The 19,990-nt window shown below is 33.8% G+C and overlaps 1 protein-coding gene across 7 annotated transcripts in view; it reads right to left on the bottom strand.

Moving 5' to 3' along the window:
- Positions 1-289: 289 nt before the first annotated feature.
- LOC111054446 (calcium load-activated calcium channel) overlaps positions 290-19,990 on the bottom strand; it is a 30,320-nt gene continuing 10,619 nt past the window's right edge. For all 7 annotated transcript variants that reach the window (XM_039423740.1, XM_039423739.1, XM_039423742.1 and 4 more), the window contains exons 2-6: positions 7,367-7,451; positions 6,696-6,773; positions 4,644-4,818; positions 1,828-1,972; positions 290-550 (exon numbers count right to left, since the gene is read on the bottom strand). In XM_039423740.1, coding sequence (XP_039279674.1) covers positions 458-550; positions 1,828-1,972; positions 4,644-4,818; positions 6,696-6,773; positions 7,367-7,427 — 552 coding nt within the window. In that variant the 5' untranslated portion in view covers positions 7,428-7,451 and the 3' untranslated portion in view covers positions 290-457. The remainder of the gene's footprint in view (positions 551-1,827; positions 1,973-4,643; positions 4,819-6,695; positions 6,774-7,366; positions 7,452-19,990) is intronic.

Below are 19,990 nucleotides of genomic sequence, written 5' to 3'. Positions count from 1 at the left end.
TGGACAATAGCCTGTTGCACTCAATATAATTACACTCTGGTGTAATTATTTGGACAATTTAAGACAAAATTAGGAAATTGAGAGAAGTTTTGGGCAATAGCCTGTTTTTCTTTTTCGACTACTGTATTGTTTACTCTATCCAATAAATAAATATCTACTTGTCCCATTCGTTTTTATTCGCTTGGCCCATTATGTCCAAAAAATAAAACAGTGGCTTTGGGAAGTAATTTGAGATTTGTAATAATAAGAAATAATGGTGTTTGGAATAATTGAAAATAACAGGAATGAGTAAGTTTTCAATCTTATTGTAATATCCCTCGTCAACTCACATTAACACAAACAATAAATACAGGAAGCTGTCAATACACAGCTGATATGACTGCAGTACAAACAAACATTTGTGGGGGGGGGGGGTTCTGTGAAATGATGCTCACACAAAATGCATTTTCGAATGCAATCATTTGAATTGCTGAGGCGGAGGTCCAAATATTCCACCACCTTGTTTACTTGCGGTACGTGATGGCGCGAAACCCAAAATCTTCTGGATGTTCTGGAATTATAAAATTGCACACATCAATATTATGGTTGGTTACCAAGCAATTACTTTTTACTTTTATCATTAAAAGTTATACTATTATTAATAAATGATAAAATTGACAATATCATCAAAAGCTATTAATCAATAACTAATAATAATAGTATTCTAGACTTTAGTGAAAATTAGATGAAAAAGACAATTCTGGACTGAATGTTCATTTCAACTTTTCGACTCTTACGTGTTCATACGTAATAATATATATGTAATAAATATATAATAATATCATAGTAATACATTCATTCAGTTTCACCTTTAATTTTATAATAATTATTTATGGAAGCAGTTATTGTAGACAGTAAACTATAATTTATTATTTGAATTTTTCATTTAATTACTTCAACATTTAATTTTGTAATAAAAACATTTCCCATTCTCTTCAGGCACTCATCTATAATATTCGAAGGGGTTAACTGGACATGGCCAGCTAACCCCAAAGTTAGTGTTTAGTTGACCCTATTTTATTTATTGTTTCTCCAAAAATGGAATGAGTGAACAAACTTGTAGTAAGGTAAACCAAAAATGCTATTAGTGGAAATAGTGCTAAAAGAAGTACGAAGAACAATAGGAAATAACCAGAAATATTCTTGGAACATTAATATCCATTTTACACTAGGTTTGTGGCTCTTCAAAATTTATTCTTTTAGCAAAAAATACGTTTCTGAATTTAACATCCAAACAATGTGCAACAGTAGACTCACAGATTGATACAACTGAATGTCACCTTTGTAGTATAATGATGCATAATCTGTGTATAATTCACCACCAGGTAGTAGTGAAGTCAATTGATTGTTCGTTCAGTTTACCCCAGTCTACCCTATTCATCGTGTATAATCTTGATCTATTACAAAGGTAATCTACGGCATCACCAATCCATAATATTTCATGGCAAATATGAAACTATAGATAAAAACCATCCATAAATAATCCATAAACCGCACCGAACTAATCCAAGAAATTGAGTTCTACGTAGTGCCGTTTGTACAAAGCAAGTTTAAATTACTTTTTATTTCAAACTGGATTACATCCATATGAATTCTTGTTCATTAATATAATGTCTTTGAATTTGTGCCACTAGCTGATTCAATTCAATATAAACTTTTACAGTGAAAACTAACCTCAATATTGTGAGTATAGTCACAAAAATATTTTTTATGGAGATCATTTTCAAAGTCTTCATCAACTTCTTATTGTATGACATTTTCACAGTCCACATTGGAAATATAACTTACCTGTCTAATAGACATTGTACAAAGAATGTACAAAAAGATGAATGAGCATTCTGTATAGTCATCACCAGGAAGATTACGATGTGAAAGGCCTTGAAGCCAGGAGATTGGAACAAATGGTAAACGAGCAACTATACGACCGTCAAATCTGAAAAATAATGAATGAAATATAATAATTTGAATTATAGTCTGTATAAAATGAATTGAGACTTGGCCCTCCATCCGAAAAAATAACAGAGTTGCCAAATTGTGTAAAACGCAATGTTTATCATCCCCGATATTACTGTCATCCCTGATATTACTGTAGTGATAAACAATTTCCATGGTTGAAGGATTATAAGGAAATTCAATTATGGTATGTCGAAATAAGTGAGAATTGCATATCAAAGTAACGGGGAGAATGTCTCCTTTCTATTGATTTCTAAATAATTTTTATAAAATTTAAAGTTATTTTTTAATAATATTTTATTAATGTCGAGACATTTCAAACATGAGATTTTCGATTTGCTGGAAACGTTTTTGGCTCAAAAAGATAAGTGGGTGGTAAAAGCAAGAAAGTTTCTCAGAAATAATTGAAATTTTTTTCCAACTGTCAAAAGTAGTCGGAAGAACGTCTTCTGGCCTCTAAGGAGCCTCAAAGTCAAGGAGAACAAATTATTGGTGTGCCAACAATATGCTATCAAACGTTGGGACCAACAAAACCATGAGACAGAACGCTTGAAAAATTCAGCGACTGCGAGCCACATCATTATGAACGGCAACCCTGTCTCGGATAATCCAAGCAGTGTTGCATGACTGCCTTTCGCATAGCAATCACCCGCTTTGCAGTTGGGATATTTGAGTTGAATATCTTGTAAATTGCCAGCCTTCAGCATACAATTTAATACATAATGGAGTAGATGCAGCCGCTCTCCCAACTTTGAAATTCCTTAGATACCAAAATAGGATCTTCCGACTACTCTTGACAATTGGAAAATAATAATCATTGAACGAACATAATCATAAATTAAAAATAAAATAACTATAGGTCGGATGAAAATGATCCAGACACTAATAGAGAGGAGAAATTCTATAATAGAAATAACCCTGTTATGTTAATATAACATTCTTACAATTTATTACAACATCCCATAATTCTGAGGGAAGTGATATCCAAAAGAAATACATATTTTTGTTATTTTGTATTTCGGAGATAATATTCTACATACAATTCTGTGGTTAAATTACACATTTAAGGGAGGCGCAATTTTACACAAATTGGCAACAAAGTTATTTTTTCCAATACTTGGAGGGCCAAGTCGCAACTAATTTAATACAAAATATAGATCAATCAACCGTGATCGCCAGTCACTGTATCAGTCACTCGAATATTTTTATAATAGAATGATTTGTTTATTAGAAGCGACATAAATAATAATTGTCCTCTAATAAAAACAATCAATGTTATTGGCGAAATGCATTGATAAGTCTCATCTGTAAAAGAAATTGACTATCGATCATTCGTGTTGAGCTTTTGTATTTGTTTTCTTGTGTACAGAATAACATGAACAACAAATATGATTCAACCTATAAATTTATATATTGAATTTATCCTAGTGATTTGGAATATCAACTTTAATGCATATTTGATCAAAGCAGCCATCACTTGACAGTGTGAATAATAAATTATTATTAAATAAACTTCAAAATTACGGAATTAAAAGTAAAGAGCTTAGCTGGATCAAGTCATCTAGAAGGACGGCAACAGTATGTAAATATAAAGTATACAAGCAATAAAAATCAGTACAATATTGGATCAAACTTAAAATATAATAACTATTCTGTACCACAAGGATCGGTGTTAGGTTCATTTTTGTTTCTGTGCTAATTAGGGGGGTTGCCTAAATATATGTGCGATTTTGTTGAAAAGTAAATTATGCTTGTACGCTGACGATATAAGTCTGTGCATTGCTGATAAGGACTGGAACACAACAGAAATTAAATGTAACAATTCTACATCATTAACTAAAAAGTACCTGAATCATAGACATCTGCTACTTGATGACAACAAAACAGGGTTCCTCTATTTTACTTGTAGAAATTCAGAGGTAAAACAACTTGATTCGGGAAATAATAAGAGGGAAATTAAATTTTTAGGTCTATATCTTGAAAACACACTTAGTTGGTCCGTTCACATTCAAAAAATATGTAAAAAATTAAGCTTAGGAATTTTCGCGCTGAGACGACTAGCAAAAATTTCCAACTTGGAAACGTTGAAAGCAGTGTACTTTGCAATGATCCATTCCCACATTTCATATGGAATTGAAATATATGGAGGAACAAGCTTCTCAAACTTAAATAAAATACTCCTATTACAAAAGAAGCAATAAGAATAATTCTGAATCTTAATAGAGAGCAATCATGCAAGCCACTTTTCAGTAAGTTCATGACAGTGTACAGCCTGTACATTTATAGGACAATATTATATATAAAAACTAACGAATCTAGATTCCCACGGCAAGTAGATATACATAATTACAACACAAGAAATAAAAAAAATACAATAAAGAAACACAATAAGGAAAAATATAAACCAAGTCCAACGTACATGGGAATAAAATTTATTGGTTGTCTCCCAGGTTGCATAAGACATGAACCTGATAGATCAAAATTCAAGGAATTGTTGAGAGCATATCAAATTTTGATAGATTTAGCATGCTACAGTATAAACGAGTTTACTGTACAAAATGAATTCTAAACTGTCACTATTTCTCTTTAGCTTTTAGTTTTTGACATGTATGTTTTGGAAAAATAGGTAAATTATTGATTGATTGACTTACATGCTGTTGAACATACTGAGTAATGCTGTAAACGCGAATCCGATGGCAAACATGGATTTCATTTTCACCAGAGATAGATCTCTGTTGTTGTTTTTCAGCTTTTCTTCCTCTCTTTCAATCTTCTTCTTGTGCTGCTTATCCAATGAATCTCCATGAGCCTCTTTTCTTTTTTCCACTGCCAACGTTAAATACATCGTGAAAGTGTGTTATTTGAAAAATAACCAAACGAAAAATTGATATATTTATTTGTCCCATATTATACAATAAATTATAAACTTTTGAAATTATACAACAGGCTAATGCCTAAAACTGGTCATATTTAAATTTATAAAACATTTCAAATCTAGGTTTATAAACACAAATACTAAGATTGATAACGTGAGTGATTCATAAAAAACAAACAAGTTATGAAGGAAGATTAGTGTATCTTGGATTAGCTGTAAGCAAGGACGGTGTTCTAAAGATGCGTTTCCACCAAAGCTGCCAACAAAATGTTTTTCAGTCCTTATAAATTCTACCATGGAGGAGCACATCCTGTGTTTGTCAAGTTATCTTCAATCCAATAGAATTTATAAGGACAGGAAAAAACAATTTTGTTAACAACTTTGGTGGAAACGCAGCTTCAAAGTTCAAATAAGTTTATATTCCAATTAAACATCAAACACATTAATAATCTATTTGAGTATAATTGAATTGAAAATTTCTTTATTCATCAAAATGCACAAAATACATCTGAACAGTGTCAAATTACAACAAGAATTTTTAATATCGTCACAAAATTATCCTTTACACATACAGAAGTCAAAAATTCTGATAAAAAACAAGATTCTAAATTCTTACAGTCAAATTGACATACTCCTGCAAAGAGTATAGGGATAGTCCCACCAAATATTCCTTTAATTTTTTTTGTAGGTATTCAACCTCCTCTATTTCTTTCAACTCTCTAGGAAGTATATTGTAAAATTTTCTCCCCATAAAAAGTGTTTTTTCTTAAAGAAATCCAATCTATGCCTCTCCTCGATCCTTCCAAATCTGGTGTTGTAGCCATGTGTTTCGTTTCTTGATCCTGTTGACGAGTATTTTTTAAAGTACATGACTTCGTCAAAAATATATTGCCCATAGATTGTTAAGATTCCAAACTGTGGAAAAACGGGGTTTACTGAGTCTAATCTTTTTAACTTCATTATTATTCTGAGAGCTCTTTTTTGTTGTAACAGGGATTTCATTGTCTGTATACTGCAGATATCTGTCAATTGCCGCAAAGCAAAAAGGCCGGGGGATATCTTCTTTACAACCTGAGAAACATGTTTATCCCATGATAAGCTGCTATCAATATCAAGGCCTAAGAATTTTGTGCCATCCACTAGTTCTAAGGTTTCGCCATTTATTTCAACATTTGGGGACCAATGATTAATTCTTTGCCTTGTTGAATAAGGAACTACAATGGACTTGCTAGCGTTTAAAAGAAGATTCCCATTATTTAGAAATTTATTAATGGAAGACAAGCCAACAGCGGATGCTGCTTCAATCTCTTCAATGGATTCATCCGAGAAGATGATGTTTGCATCATCAGCACAAAGACAAACAGCAGCTTTCCCCTGGACCAACCCAGGCAACCCTTTGATGTAGCACAGGAACAATAAAGGACCCAATATTGAGCCTTGAGGGACAGCATATTTCAGACTCCTCATCGATATGAGGAATGATAATTCGGAAAATCGACCTTAAATGACATATTATACATTTTTAGAATATTTCTGAACTTAAAGTAATAAACTAATATTAAACTAATATTTCTGAGCTAATAAAGCTTGTAATCTACTTATGAAACATACCTACTAACTCAATCACTATTTGCATAACTTTCTATAATGATGATTGAGTTACTGGATTCACAGAGGTGAAAATCTGTTGATTGTTCATAACTGGGTACATACGGAATAAACATTTATTTTCTTGCCATTTAGGCCTACTAGAAATGTATTTCTCAATAGCGAATAATTAAGAACCAGGATCTAAACAAACGATTCTGTAATAACAAATTTTACTTACATCGCTTACTCTGACGTTCTACTTCCGATTTCAGCTTCTGATACTTTTCTGTACGGTAAACCATTAACCAAGTTAGACCTACAATACAATTAAAACAATTGTAATTAATGTGTACTTGAAATTCTATTTTTTACTGATTTAAAATTAATATAAAAGTTAGGTGAATTTGGATACGATCAATATTATTTGAAGTTGGATAAGTTTGGATTCTATTCAATGTAGGTAGTGATTTTTCGCAAACTTGGGCCAGGTTGTACAAAAGCATGTAACATTTTCATCATGAATAAATGGCTCGAATCCCAATCAGAGAAGGCCTCGTAGAAGAGAAGTCTCCTCTGATTGATTCTCATGTTAATTAATTATTATGATTCTGTGCTTTACATGTTTTGTGAAATGTAACATGCTTTTGTGCAACCAAGCCTTGTACTCCGAGTTTCTGATATATTACTGGCTTTGAAAATATCAGCATCATTGGTGTTAATTCCATTTATTCATGATCCATAATCATCATTTTCAATCAAATACACATGGGATTATAAATCACGTATTTCATTCGACTGAATTAGTTGATGAACTCGTATACAAGGCTCATTTTTAACAACTCCTTTTGACGAAGCACTAGAAGCAAGATGAAGTATCTTTGGATAACTTGAAACATGAATCATACATACCTTCACCCAGCAATGCTGTGCATATGGAAATGAAGAGTATCAATACTGTATCAGCCCACATATTCAATATCTTTCAAACTATAACCTGTTAAAAAAAGATTGAAATCAATTCAAACACTGGAACACATCAAGTCATAGTCTTAGATGACCTCAAATACTGAAGAGGAATGAAGTTGACAATCTTCACTTGATCTAGCCCATCTCCAAACGAGTACATCACAAATTCTGACTTGAATCATTAACAGCAGTAACCATATTACAATATACAAGTTCCTATTTGATGCTTTTCATAGAAGAGAGCAGTCAAAAATCAGATAAGGCAACAATATGAGTATTTAGAACCCATCACCCCTAAGTTATAGAGGAGGGAACTTAGTAATTGACCGAGCGAAGTGAGGTCTAAGATTCAAGTCGACGGTTTGGCATTTCTCTTAATGTTTAAATGTTTGAATGTTTATATGTTGCGCATTCACGACGAAACGCGGTAATAGATTTTCATGAAATTTGACAGGTATGTTTTTTTTTAATTGCGCGTCGACGTATATACAAGGTTTTTGGAAATTTTGCATTTCAAGGATAATATAAAAGGGAAAAGGAGCCTCCTTCATACGCCAATATTAGAGTAAAAATCTGGTGTGGCGCACTCACACAACTTTCCTTGCCGTTATGAAAATTTATCAACTGACGCTAGTGTTCTCGCGCATCTCAAGTCTACTATTCAAAGATATGAGACAGCTGGTGATAGGACAATAACGCTGGAGACACACGAGGTCTGCTATCTCTTCGTAGTGAATGATTTAATAGAACCAACAGTTTGCAATTTAATAATAACATTTTCTCGAATTTCAAGCTTATTTTCAATTTTAGGTGAAAATGTTACTGAACATTAATTGCAGAGATTTTCATGCTCAATCGTTTCCACTTGAAATTTTTTGTTCATATTGTATATGAAGGCTGATAATTGAGAATCTAAAATCAAACTTTGCATAGATGGGGCGGAGCTCCTGAAATTTTTACAGATATGGGACTTGTTGCAGTTGATAGAGCTTATCAATGACTATTTCAGGTATGAATTTGATCAAAATCGTTGGAGCCGTTTTTGAGAAAATCGCGAAAACCCCTGTTTTTGACAACATTTTCGCCATTTTAGCCGCCATATTGAATTGCATTTGATCTAAATTGTTCGTGTCGGATCCTTATAGTGAAAGGACCTTAAGTTCCAAATTTCAAGTCATTCCGTTGATTGGGAGATGAGATATCGTGTACACAGACGCACATACACTCATAAGGTGCGTACAGATATACGCACCGCGGACATGAGCAATTCACTTTTAATCAGCTGACTATATCTGTATTTTTACAGAACCGGTAAGATACAGATATAAAAAGCTTGGCATCAGCTGATTGAAAGTTAATTGCTCATGTTCGCGGCGCCTAAATCTGTACGCACCTATACACACACACACACACACACACACACACACACACACACACACACACACACACACACATACAGACCAATACCGAAAAACTAGTTTTTTGGACTCAGGGGACCTTGAAACGTATAGAAATTTGGAAATTGGGGTACCTTAATTTTTTTCGGAAAGCAATACTTTCCTTACCTATGGTAATAGGGCAAGGAAAGTAAAAATCAGACTATAGAATTATTCATCATAAATCAGCTGACAAGTGATTACACAGATGTGTGGAGAAGGCAGTCTATTGCTGTATTTCCATAAGGTCTGTAGTTTCAATCAGATACTTGTGGATGAGAATATTGCGTGAGGTCTACTGTTCATAGAACTACTAGTATGTATCATATCAATATGTCCCATTCAGAAAGTTTGAATAATTCTCTTAGTGTTTTTTTTTGTCTCTTATTAACGATTTCCAAACGATGAGGAGTCTTACTACTAGACTACTACCCATATCCAGAGGTGAGTTGACATACCACCTGGAATTCTATACTTTTTCAGGCTTCAACAACTTAAAAAAAGTTGTATACACAATTCTTTTTCAGAAAGGAATGCCATTCACATTATGAGTATCAGAAGAGGCGGCTATATTATGACCGAATTGAAAAAACTCAACTTGAAAAACAGGTGATGAAGGCAAGATCAAACAGGTGATGAAGATGCGGTTTAATACATTTAATCCAGTCAAATGGTCGTTTTTCAGGAAACAGCTCCGAAAGAATTTTTCTCGACGGTTCTATATATGTATTTTGGGGCGCTAAATTTGAAATTTGCTGACACGCCAGAGGGCGGCTTCATCCCCAAAACACCCAAAATTTCGGACTTTTTAAAATTTTTCCATTTAATCTCAAAAACATCAAGTTTCTGGAGAAAAATCATTCTCTACAAAATTAAAGATGATATAATTTCCAATATATTAAGTGGTCACGCAGGACTCTACCATTTTTGGTTCCGGAGCTACGAATTTTCAAAAAAGGGGTATTTTTTGAGGGGATTTCAAAATTATGCAAACCTACCACTTCTACCCTATTACAGCTTCGATATTTTTCTAGTAATGATAAAAACCACACATAATGTGATAGAACAATTAATTCTGAACAGGTTTCCTTAGGAATTTTCGAATTTAGTAGAGGGGGAGGGGGAATACACCCAAAAATAGAAAATCATGTTATACAGCCAAAATACAATTTTTCATTATAATACCTTTTCAAGGCCTTCCTAGTAAAAAATAAATATTTCGACTGAAAACATCTTACGAGGGTTATTTTCTATGAGAATCACCTGTTAGATACATTTAATTTCTGTATGTCTTAGTGGGGGGGGGGGGGGGGGTTATGCATAAGGATACATCAAAACTTTAAACAATTATAACTTTTGACAGAATGATCAGATCTTCTCGTACCACAGCTCATTCTTCTCAGCTCATCAAGGCGGTTCAAAATCATGCATCATAACTGAAATTTGATAAAAAAATAGAAAATTCCTCCTTGAGTGTATTCTAGCCATATTCTATTCATATTTACATACACAAAAAAATGGCTAATTTCTATATTCAAAACTGTGCATCTCGGTAAAATATTTTTTTTTTCAATTGGCTGTAACTTTGGAACGGTATTGAAATCAGAAGTATGATTCATAGGAGCGAAAATTCTCTACAACTTTGACTACTTTTTGGATTTTTTATCTGAAATGTTTCACAAGATAAGCTACTTTGAATATGCAAGACTGTAAAAATGAGGAAAATATCGCAAATTTCTCGCATTTTCAAAGTTGCGTATCTTGTGAGGAGGAATTTTCTATTTTTTTTATCAAATTTCAGTTATGATACATGATTTTGAACCGCCTTGATGAGCTGAGAAGAATGAGCTGAGGTTTGAGACCAAATATCTGAAGAGCAAAGCTTATTATGGTGTTCAGGACTTCTTTTATGATGAACTAACATTAATTCTGGTATATTAGCAAGACATATTAACTATATGTGAGTTGACAGTAGATCCTTGTCTGAATATTTGGATAGCATAAACTGCCTTTTGATTTTTATGTGAATTTTCACGTTTTATGTTATGCATGATCGTCATTAGTTCAACAAGTATGGGTAATGGAAGAAGAAGGAGGTATTAGATTCGTATTACACTCAGCCACCAGTCTCGATCAACAGTGGTTGCCGCAGATTAACCATTGGTCACCAAGTGTGATGCGGCATCCACACTATCGCCCAATGAGTACAAATGAGACGAGCGCCAGGGAGTGGACATGTGGTTTGCCAACGCTCGCTTTCATTGGCCTTCGCTTGTCATCGCTCCGATTTTTGTCGAGAAAAGGCGAGTGGCCAGCCGAACATCCACAAATGGTCACATTGCAGTGTCGAAGGCAATACCAAATTGATTGCCAGCGACTGAGAGATAGTGTGGACTAGGCATAAAGCAAGCTTCAATACTAGTGTCACACTAGCATTGCGTCGTTGGTCTTAGGAAACCTCCCATGTGTCAACATTTTCAATTTTGCGTTTTTGGTATCATTTTCTTCAGAATTTCAAACCCTACAACATGGTGAATACCTACTATGTGTAAAAAAATTCTATAGTAATTGTATGGAGGAATAAAGGATATAATATCCTATGTGATCAGTGCAGTTAGATTGGTGCAGATTATCTTCTATGTTTATAAATCCACACATAAGAGCTTTTAAAAAAAATCCAGTACTTCCATTGGGAAAGTGACTCCTATGTGAATGAATCCACATGAGAGCTTTTCAAAAGTGTAAAAAGTTGTATACACAATTCTTTTTCAGAAAGGAATGCCATTCACATTATGAGTATCAGAAGAGGCGGCTATATTATGACCGAATTGAAAAAACTCAACTTGAAAAACAGGTGATGAAGGCAAGATCAAACAGGTGATGAAGATGCGGTTAATACATTTAATCCAGTCAATGGTCGTTTTTCAGGAAACAGCTCCGAAAGAATTTTTCTCGACGGTTCTATATATGTATTTTGGGGCGCTAAATTTGAAATTTGCTGACACGCCAGAGGGCGGCTTCATCCCCAAAACACCCAAAATTCGGACTTTTTAAATGTTTCCATTTAATCTCAAAAACATCAAGTTTCTGGAGAAAAATCATTCTCTACAAAATTAAAGATGATATAATTTCCAATATATTAAGTGGTCACGCAGGACTCTACCATTTTTGGTTCCGGAGCTACGAATTTTCAAAAAAGGGGTATTTTTTGAGGGGATTTCAAAATTATGCAAACCTACCACTTCTACCCTATTACAGCTTCGATATTTTTCTAGTAATGATAAAAACCACACATAATGTGATAGAACAATTAATTCTGAACAGGTTTCCTTAGGAATTTTCGAATTTAGTAGAGGGGGAGGGGGAATACACCCAAAAATAGAAAATCATGTTATACAGCCAAAATACAAATTTTTCATTATAATACCTTTTCAAGGCCTTCCTAGTAAAAAATAAATATTTCGACTGAAATCATCTTACGAGGGTTATTTTCTATGAGAATCACCTGTTAGATACATTTAATTTCTGTATTTCTTAGTGGGGGGGGGGGGTTATGCATAAGGATACATCAAAACTTTAAACAATTATAACTTTCGACAGAATGATCAGATCTTCTCGTACCATAGCTCATTCTTCTCAGCTCATCAAGGCGGTTCAAAATCATGTATCATAACTGAAATTTGATGAAAAAATAGAAAATTCCTCCTTGAGTGTATTCTAGCCCATATTTACATACACAAAAAAATGGCTAATTTCTATATTCAAAACTGTGCATCTCGGTAAATATTTTTTTTCAATTGGCTGTAACTTTGGAACGGTATTGAAATCAGAAGTATGATTCATAGGAGCGAAAATTCTCTACAACTTTGACTACTTTTTGGATTTTTTATCTGAAATGTTTCACAAGATAAGCTACTTTGAATAAATGTAAAAATGAGGAAAATATCGCAAATTTCTCGCATTTTCAAAGTTGCGTATCTTGTGAGGAGGAATTTTCTATTTTTTTATCAAATTTCAGTTATGATACATGATTTTGAACCGCCTTGATGAGCTGAGAAGAATGAGCTGAGGTTTGAGACCAAATATCTGAAGAGCAAAGCTTATTATGGTGTTCAGGACTTCTTTTATGATGAACTAACAAAAATTCTGGTATATTAGCAAGACATATTACTATATGTGAGTTGACACGTAGATCCTTGTCTGAATATTTGGATAGCATAAACTGCCTTTTGATTTTTATGTGAATTTTCACGTTTTATGTTATGCATGATCGTCATTAGTTCAACAAGTATGGGTAATGGAAGAAGAAGGAGGTATTAGATTCGTATTACACTCAGCCACCAGTCTCGATCAACAGTGGTTGCCGCAGATTAACCATTGGTCACCAAGTGTGATGCGGCATCCACACTATCGCCCAATGAGTACAAATGAGACGAGCGCCAGGGAGTGGACATGTGGTTTGCCAACGCTCGCTTTCATTGGCCTTCGCTTGTCATCGCTCCGATTTTTGTCGAGAAAAGGCGAGTGGCCAGCCGAACATCCACAAATGGTCACATTGCAGTGTCGAAGGCAATACCAAATTGATTGCCAGCGACTGAGAGATAGTGTGGACTAGGCATAAAGCAAGCTTCAATACTAGTGTCACACTAGCATTGCGTCGTTGGTCTTAGGAAACCTCCCATGTGTCAACATTTTCAATTTTGCGTTTTTGGTATCATTTTCTTCAGAATTTCAAACCCTACAACATGGTGAATACCTACTATGTGTAAAAAAATTCTATAGTAATTTTATGGAGGAATAAAGGATATAATATCCTATGTGATCAGTGCAGTTAGATTGGTGCAGATTATCTTCTATGTTTCCATAAGGTCTGTAGTTTCAATCAGATACTTGTGGATGAGAATATTGCGTGAGGTCTACTGTTCATAGAACTACTAGTATGTATCATATCAATATGTCCCATTCAGAAAGTTTGAATAATTCTCTTAGTGTTTTTTTTTGTCTCTTATTAACGATTTCCAAACGATGAGGAGTCTTACTACTAGACTACTAGGCCTACCCATATCCAGAGGTGAGTTGACATACCACCTGGAATTCTATACTTTTTCAGGCTTCAACAACTTGAAAAAAGTTGTATACACAATTCTTTTTCAGAAAGGAATGCCATTCACATTATGAGTATCAGAAGAGGCGGCTATATTATGACCGAATTGAAAAAACTCAACTTGAAAAACAGGTGATGAAGGCAAGATCAAACAGGTGATGAAGATGCGGTTTAATATATTTAATCCAGTCGAATGATCGTTTTTCAGGAAACAGCTCCGAAAGAATTTTTCTCGACGGTTCTATATATGTATTTTGGGGCGCTAAATTTGAAATTTGCTGACACGCTAGAGGGCGGCTTCATCCCCAAAACACCCAAAATTTCGGACTTTTTAAAATTTTTCCATTTAATCTCAAAAACATTAAGTTTCTGGAGAAAAATCATTCTCTACAAAATTAAAGATGATATAATTTCCAATATATTAAGTGGTCACGCAGGACTCTACCATTTTTGGTTCCGGAGCTACGAATTTTCAAAAAAGGGGTATTTTTTGAGGGGATTTCAAAATTATGCAAACCTACCACTTCTACCCTATTACAGCTTCGATATTTTTCTAGTAATGATAAAAACCACACATAATGTGATAGAACAATTAATTCTGAACAGGTTTCCTTAGGAATTTTCGAATTTAGTAGAGGGGGAGGGGGAATACACCCAAAAATAGAAAATCATGTTATACAGCCAAAATACAAATTTTCATTATAATACCTTTTCAAGGCCTTCCTAGTAAAAAATAAATATTTCGACTGAAAACATCTTACGAGGGTTATTTTCTATGAGAATCACCTGTTAGATACATTTAATTTCTGTATTTCTTAGTGGGGGGGGGGGTTATGCATAAGGATACATCAAAACTTTAAACAATTATAACTTTTGACAGAATGATCAGATCTTCTCGTACCACAGCTCATTCTTCTCAGCTCATCAAGGCGGTTCAAAATCATGTATCATAACTGAAATTTGATAAAAAAATAGAAAATTCCTCCTTGAGTGTATTCTAGCCCATATTTACATACACAAAAAAATGGCTAATTTCTATATTCAAAACTGTGCATCTCGGTAAAATATTTTTTTTTTCAATTGGCTGTAACTTTGGAACGGTATTGAAATCAGAAGTATGATTCATAGGAGCGAAAATTCTCTACAACTTTGACTACTTTTTGGATTTTTTATCTGAAATGTTTCACAAGATAAGCTACTTTGAATATGCAAGACTGTAAAAATGAGGAAAATATCGCAAATTTCTCGCATTTTCAAAGTTGCGTATCTTGTGAGGAGGAATTTTCTATTTTTTTATCAAATTTCAGTTATGATACATGATTTTGAACCGCCTTGATGAGCTGAGAAGAATGAGCTGAGGTTTGAGACCAAATATCTGAAGAGCAAAGCTTATTATGGTGTTCAGGACTTCTTTTATGATGAACTAACATTAATTCTGGTATATTAGCAAGACATATTAACTATATGTGAGTTGACAGTAGATCCTTGTCTGAATATTTGGATAGCATAAACTGCCTTTTGATTTTTATGTGAATTTTCACGTTTTATGTTATGCATGATCGTCATTAGTTCAACAAGTATGGGTAATGGAAGAAGAAGGAGGTATTAGATTCGTATTACACTCAGCCACCAGTCTCGATCAACAGTGGTTGCCGCAGATTAACCATTGGTCACCAAGTGTGATGCGGCATCCACACTATCGCCCAATGAGTACAAATGAGACGAGCGCCAGGGAGTGGACATGTGGTTTGCCAACGCTCGCTTTCATTGGCCTTCGCTTGTCATCGCTCCGATTTTTGTCGAGAAAAGGCGAGTGGCCAGCCGAACATCCACAAATGGTCACATTGCAGTGTCGAAGGCAATACCAAATTGATTGCCAGCGACTGAGAGATAGTATGGACTAGGCATAAAGCAAGCTTCAATACTAGTGTCACACTAGCTTGCGTCGTTGGTCTTAGGAAACCTCCTATGTGTCAACATTATCAATTTTGCGTTTTTGGTATCATTTTCTTCAGAATTTCAAACCCTACAACATGGTGAATACCTACTATGTGTAAAAAAATTCTATAGTAATTTTATGGAGGAATAAAGGATATAATATCCTATGTGATCAGTGCAGTTAGATTGGTGCAGATTATCTTCTATGTTTATAAATCCACACATAAGAGCTTTTAAAAAAATCCAGTTCTTCCATTGGGAAAGTGACTCCTATGTGAATGAATCCACATGAGAGCTTTTCAAAAGTGTAAAATTCCAGTTCTTACATTGGGAGAATGACTCGTATGTGAATGATTTCACATAGGAGTCCCTATGACTGTATAATTTTGGTACACTTGGTCTTAAAAGTGTGGTTAAAAATTGTAATATTTTTTAGTTGTAACACTGATTTGATTTGACATTATTGATAGTCTATGGATATATATCGTTTATTCATTCTTTTTTCATTTATATTATTACACAAATCATAATACTAATTATTATTATAAGTATAGACACACTAAACTCAGATTGTATTATTTTTCCTGAATTTCGATGAATAATGGTCAAAGCAAGGCTATTTACTTTTGCAGCACTTTACACAAAGAATGTTGGTCTTGGTTAAAAAAATGTTACAATTTTTTTGAAATATAGAGTGAGAAAAATGTGAACGTTTTGAAAATTACAAGTAATAATAATAGCACCAATTTAAGCTGCGTTTACACCAAAGTTAATAACAAAAAAATGTTAATAACTTAATTCTTATAGATTCTATTAGATTGAACATATCTTATCATACACATGATAAACATATGTATTTGTCAAGCTCCGTTCAATCTAATAGGATCTTCAAGGATCATGTTATTAACATTTTGTTTATAACTTTGGTGTAAGCCCAGCTCGTCTCTAGGACTTCATTAATTTATGCATAGAATTAAAATCTGATCGATGATATTTTTACTTTCCTTGCCCTATTACCATAGGTAAGGAAAAAATTGCTTTCCGAAAAAAATCAAGGTACCCCAATTTCGTTTCAAGGTCCCCTGAGTCCAAAGAAGTGGTTTTTGGTCTGTATGTGTGTCCGTGTGTGTGTGTGTTTGTGTGTGTGTGTGTGTGCGCGCGTCTGTGTACACGTTATCTCATCTCCCAACTAGTAGTTCTGTGAACAGTAGACCTCACGCAGTATTCCCATCCACAAGTACCTGATGTCACTTGTTTTGAATGTTAACATTAAACAACTCAGTTCACCTTTGAATTTGTATTCCATATGATATAATTCATCCAGTTCCGTGATGATCTTTCTATCTGATGAAAATTAATTTTCTAGAATCAAAAATATTATAATTTCTCCAGCATTATTTAGTTCATTTGTTTATTTTTATTCACCTATTAAATTAGTTTTTTTCGAATGTGAGAATATTGATACTGATGGGCTCGCATAATAATACCAAGACTGCAAAACAAAATATTGAAACCAAAGACCTTAAAGCTGCGATTAGACCAAATTTATTTTTAAAATGTTAATAACTCAATCCTTTTAGATTATATTAGATTGAACATAACTTATCATACACATGATGAACATATGTGTTTGTCAACTTCCGTTCAATCTAATAGAATCTATCAGGATTAAGTTATAACAATTTTGTTAATAACTTTGGTGTAAACCCAGCTTGAAGATGCATACCTCTTTAATGTCTCTGATTGAAACTATAGACCTTATACAAATACAGTAATAGAATGGCTTCTCCACACATCTGTGTAATCACTTGCCAGCTGATTTATGATGAATAATTCTATAGTTTGAATTTTACTCTATTATTGGCGTATGAAGGAGGCTCCTTTTTCCTTTCATATTATCCTTGAAATGCAAAATTTCCAAAAATCTTGTATATACGTCGACGCGCAATTTAAAAAGGAACATACCTGTCAAATTTCATGAAAATCTATTACCGCGTTTCGCCTGAAATGCGCAACATATAAATATATAAACATATAAACATTAAGAGAAATGCCAAACCGTCGACTTGAATCTTAGACCTGACTTCGTTCGGTCAATTAGATTGAACATAACTTATCATACACATGATGAAGATGTGTGTTTGTCCACTTCTGTTCAATCCAATAGAATCTATAAGGATTGAGTTATTAACATTTTGTTAATAACTTTGGTGTAAACCCAGCTCAAAGATGCATACCTCTTTAAGGTCTTTGATTGAAACTATATACCTTGAACAAATACAGTAATGTCCACACATCTGTGTAATCACTTGTCAGCTGATTTACGATGAATAATTCTATAGTCTGATTTTTACTCTAATATTGGCGATGAAGGAGGCTCCTTTTTCCTTTTATATTATCCTTGAGATGCAAAATTTCCAAAAACCTTGTATATACGTCGACGCGCAATTTAAAAAGGAACATACCTGTCAAATTTCATGAAAATCTATTACCGCGTTTCGCCTTAAATGCGCAACATATAAAATTTAAACATGAAGAGAAATACCAAACCGTCGATTTGAATCTTAGACCTCACTTCGCTCGGTCAATTAACGGAATGACTTTAAATTTGAAACTTAAGGTCCTTCCCCTATAAGAATCCGACACGAACAATTAAATGCATCGATCAAATGCAATTCAAGATGGCGGCTAAAATGACGAAAATGTTGTCAAAAACAGGGTTTTTCGCAATTTTCTCGAGAACGGCTCCAACGATTTTGATCAAATTTATACCTAAAATAGTCATTGATAAGCTCTATCAACTGCCATAAGTCTCATATCTGTAAAAATTTCAGGAGCTTCGCCCCATCTATGCAAAGTTTGATTTTAGATTCCCAATTATCAGTCTTCAGATACAATTTTAACAAAATATTTCAATTGGAAAAGATTAAGCATGAAAATCTCTACAATTAATGTTTAGTGACCCTTTCACCTAAAATTTAAAATAAGCTCGAAATTCAATTGCAAACTGTTAATTCTATTGAATCATTCACTATGAAGAGATAGCAGACTTCGAGTGTCTCCAGCGTAATTGTCCTGTCACTAGCTGGCTTGGATCTTTGAATAGTAGACTTGAGATGCGCGTGAACTTTAGCGTCGGGTGATGAATTTTCATAACGGCAAGGAAAGTTGTGTGAGTGCGCCACACCAGATTTTTTATTTTTATTCTATCATGATCTTAGCAGAGAAGATGAATAATAATCATTCTATGAGGTTCTTATTTATCATGTTTGAATTATTTTTCCATTTTTACTGACATGGCTATATATATATATATATATATATATATATATATATATATATATATATATATATATATTTTTTATTTGTTTCGTAAATCTTTGTAATTTTGTTTTGTCTTGTTTTGTGTGTTTTTAATAAATTGAAAATTGAAAAAATTGAATTGAAAAATATATATTCAGATATATTGTAAATATTTAGCCGCACCAACAAAGCCCCTCCATCTCTCTCGATTCTCTGCGTCCTCCTCGGTTTTTTTGTGATTCCAAACTTCTCCATCTTAACCCACAGTAAGTTTCTCTCTGTTTACACTATCATAAGCTTTTTGAGAGTCGATCAATAAATCAAAAAGTCTTTGTTGAATTCCTAGTACTTTGATACAATTTCTTTGAGAATAAATATTTGATTTGTTGTAGACCTGCCTTTCAGTTTAGATAAGACTTTGTAGGGAATGCTGAGGAGAGAAATTCCTCTAAAGTTGCCGCATTCCTCTTTCTCTCCTTTTTTGTGTATGGGAACAGCTATTGCCTCCTGCCAGTTATTTGGCATCTTTTCTTTTTCCCATATTATCCTTATTAATTCCCACAGCTTATCTATTATTACATCTACTCCCATCTTCAGTAACTGCTGAAATTTCATCCTTCCCAGCAGCTTTATTGTTTTAAGAGCTGTGACTGCCGCTTCAACCTCTTCTTTGGATGGTAAGTCTACATTGGGTTGTACATTACATTAGGTCTCTTCATTATTTCAGTCTAGAGCAATGTCCAAATCTTCCACGTTCAGCAGTTCATAGAAATATTCTCTCCATCT

Source organism: Nilaparvata lugens, chromosome 3 (genome assembly GCF_014356525.2).
Source record: "Nilaparvata lugens isolate BPH chromosome 3, ASM1435652v1, whole genome shotgun sequence".
NCBI classification, from domain to species: domain Eukaryota; kingdom Metazoa; phylum Arthropoda; class Insecta; order Hemiptera; family Delphacidae; genus Nilaparvata; species Nilaparvata lugens.
The sequence above is the reverse complement of the archived record's forward strand: the minus strand, read 5'-3'. Positions and strand labels throughout refer to the sequence as shown.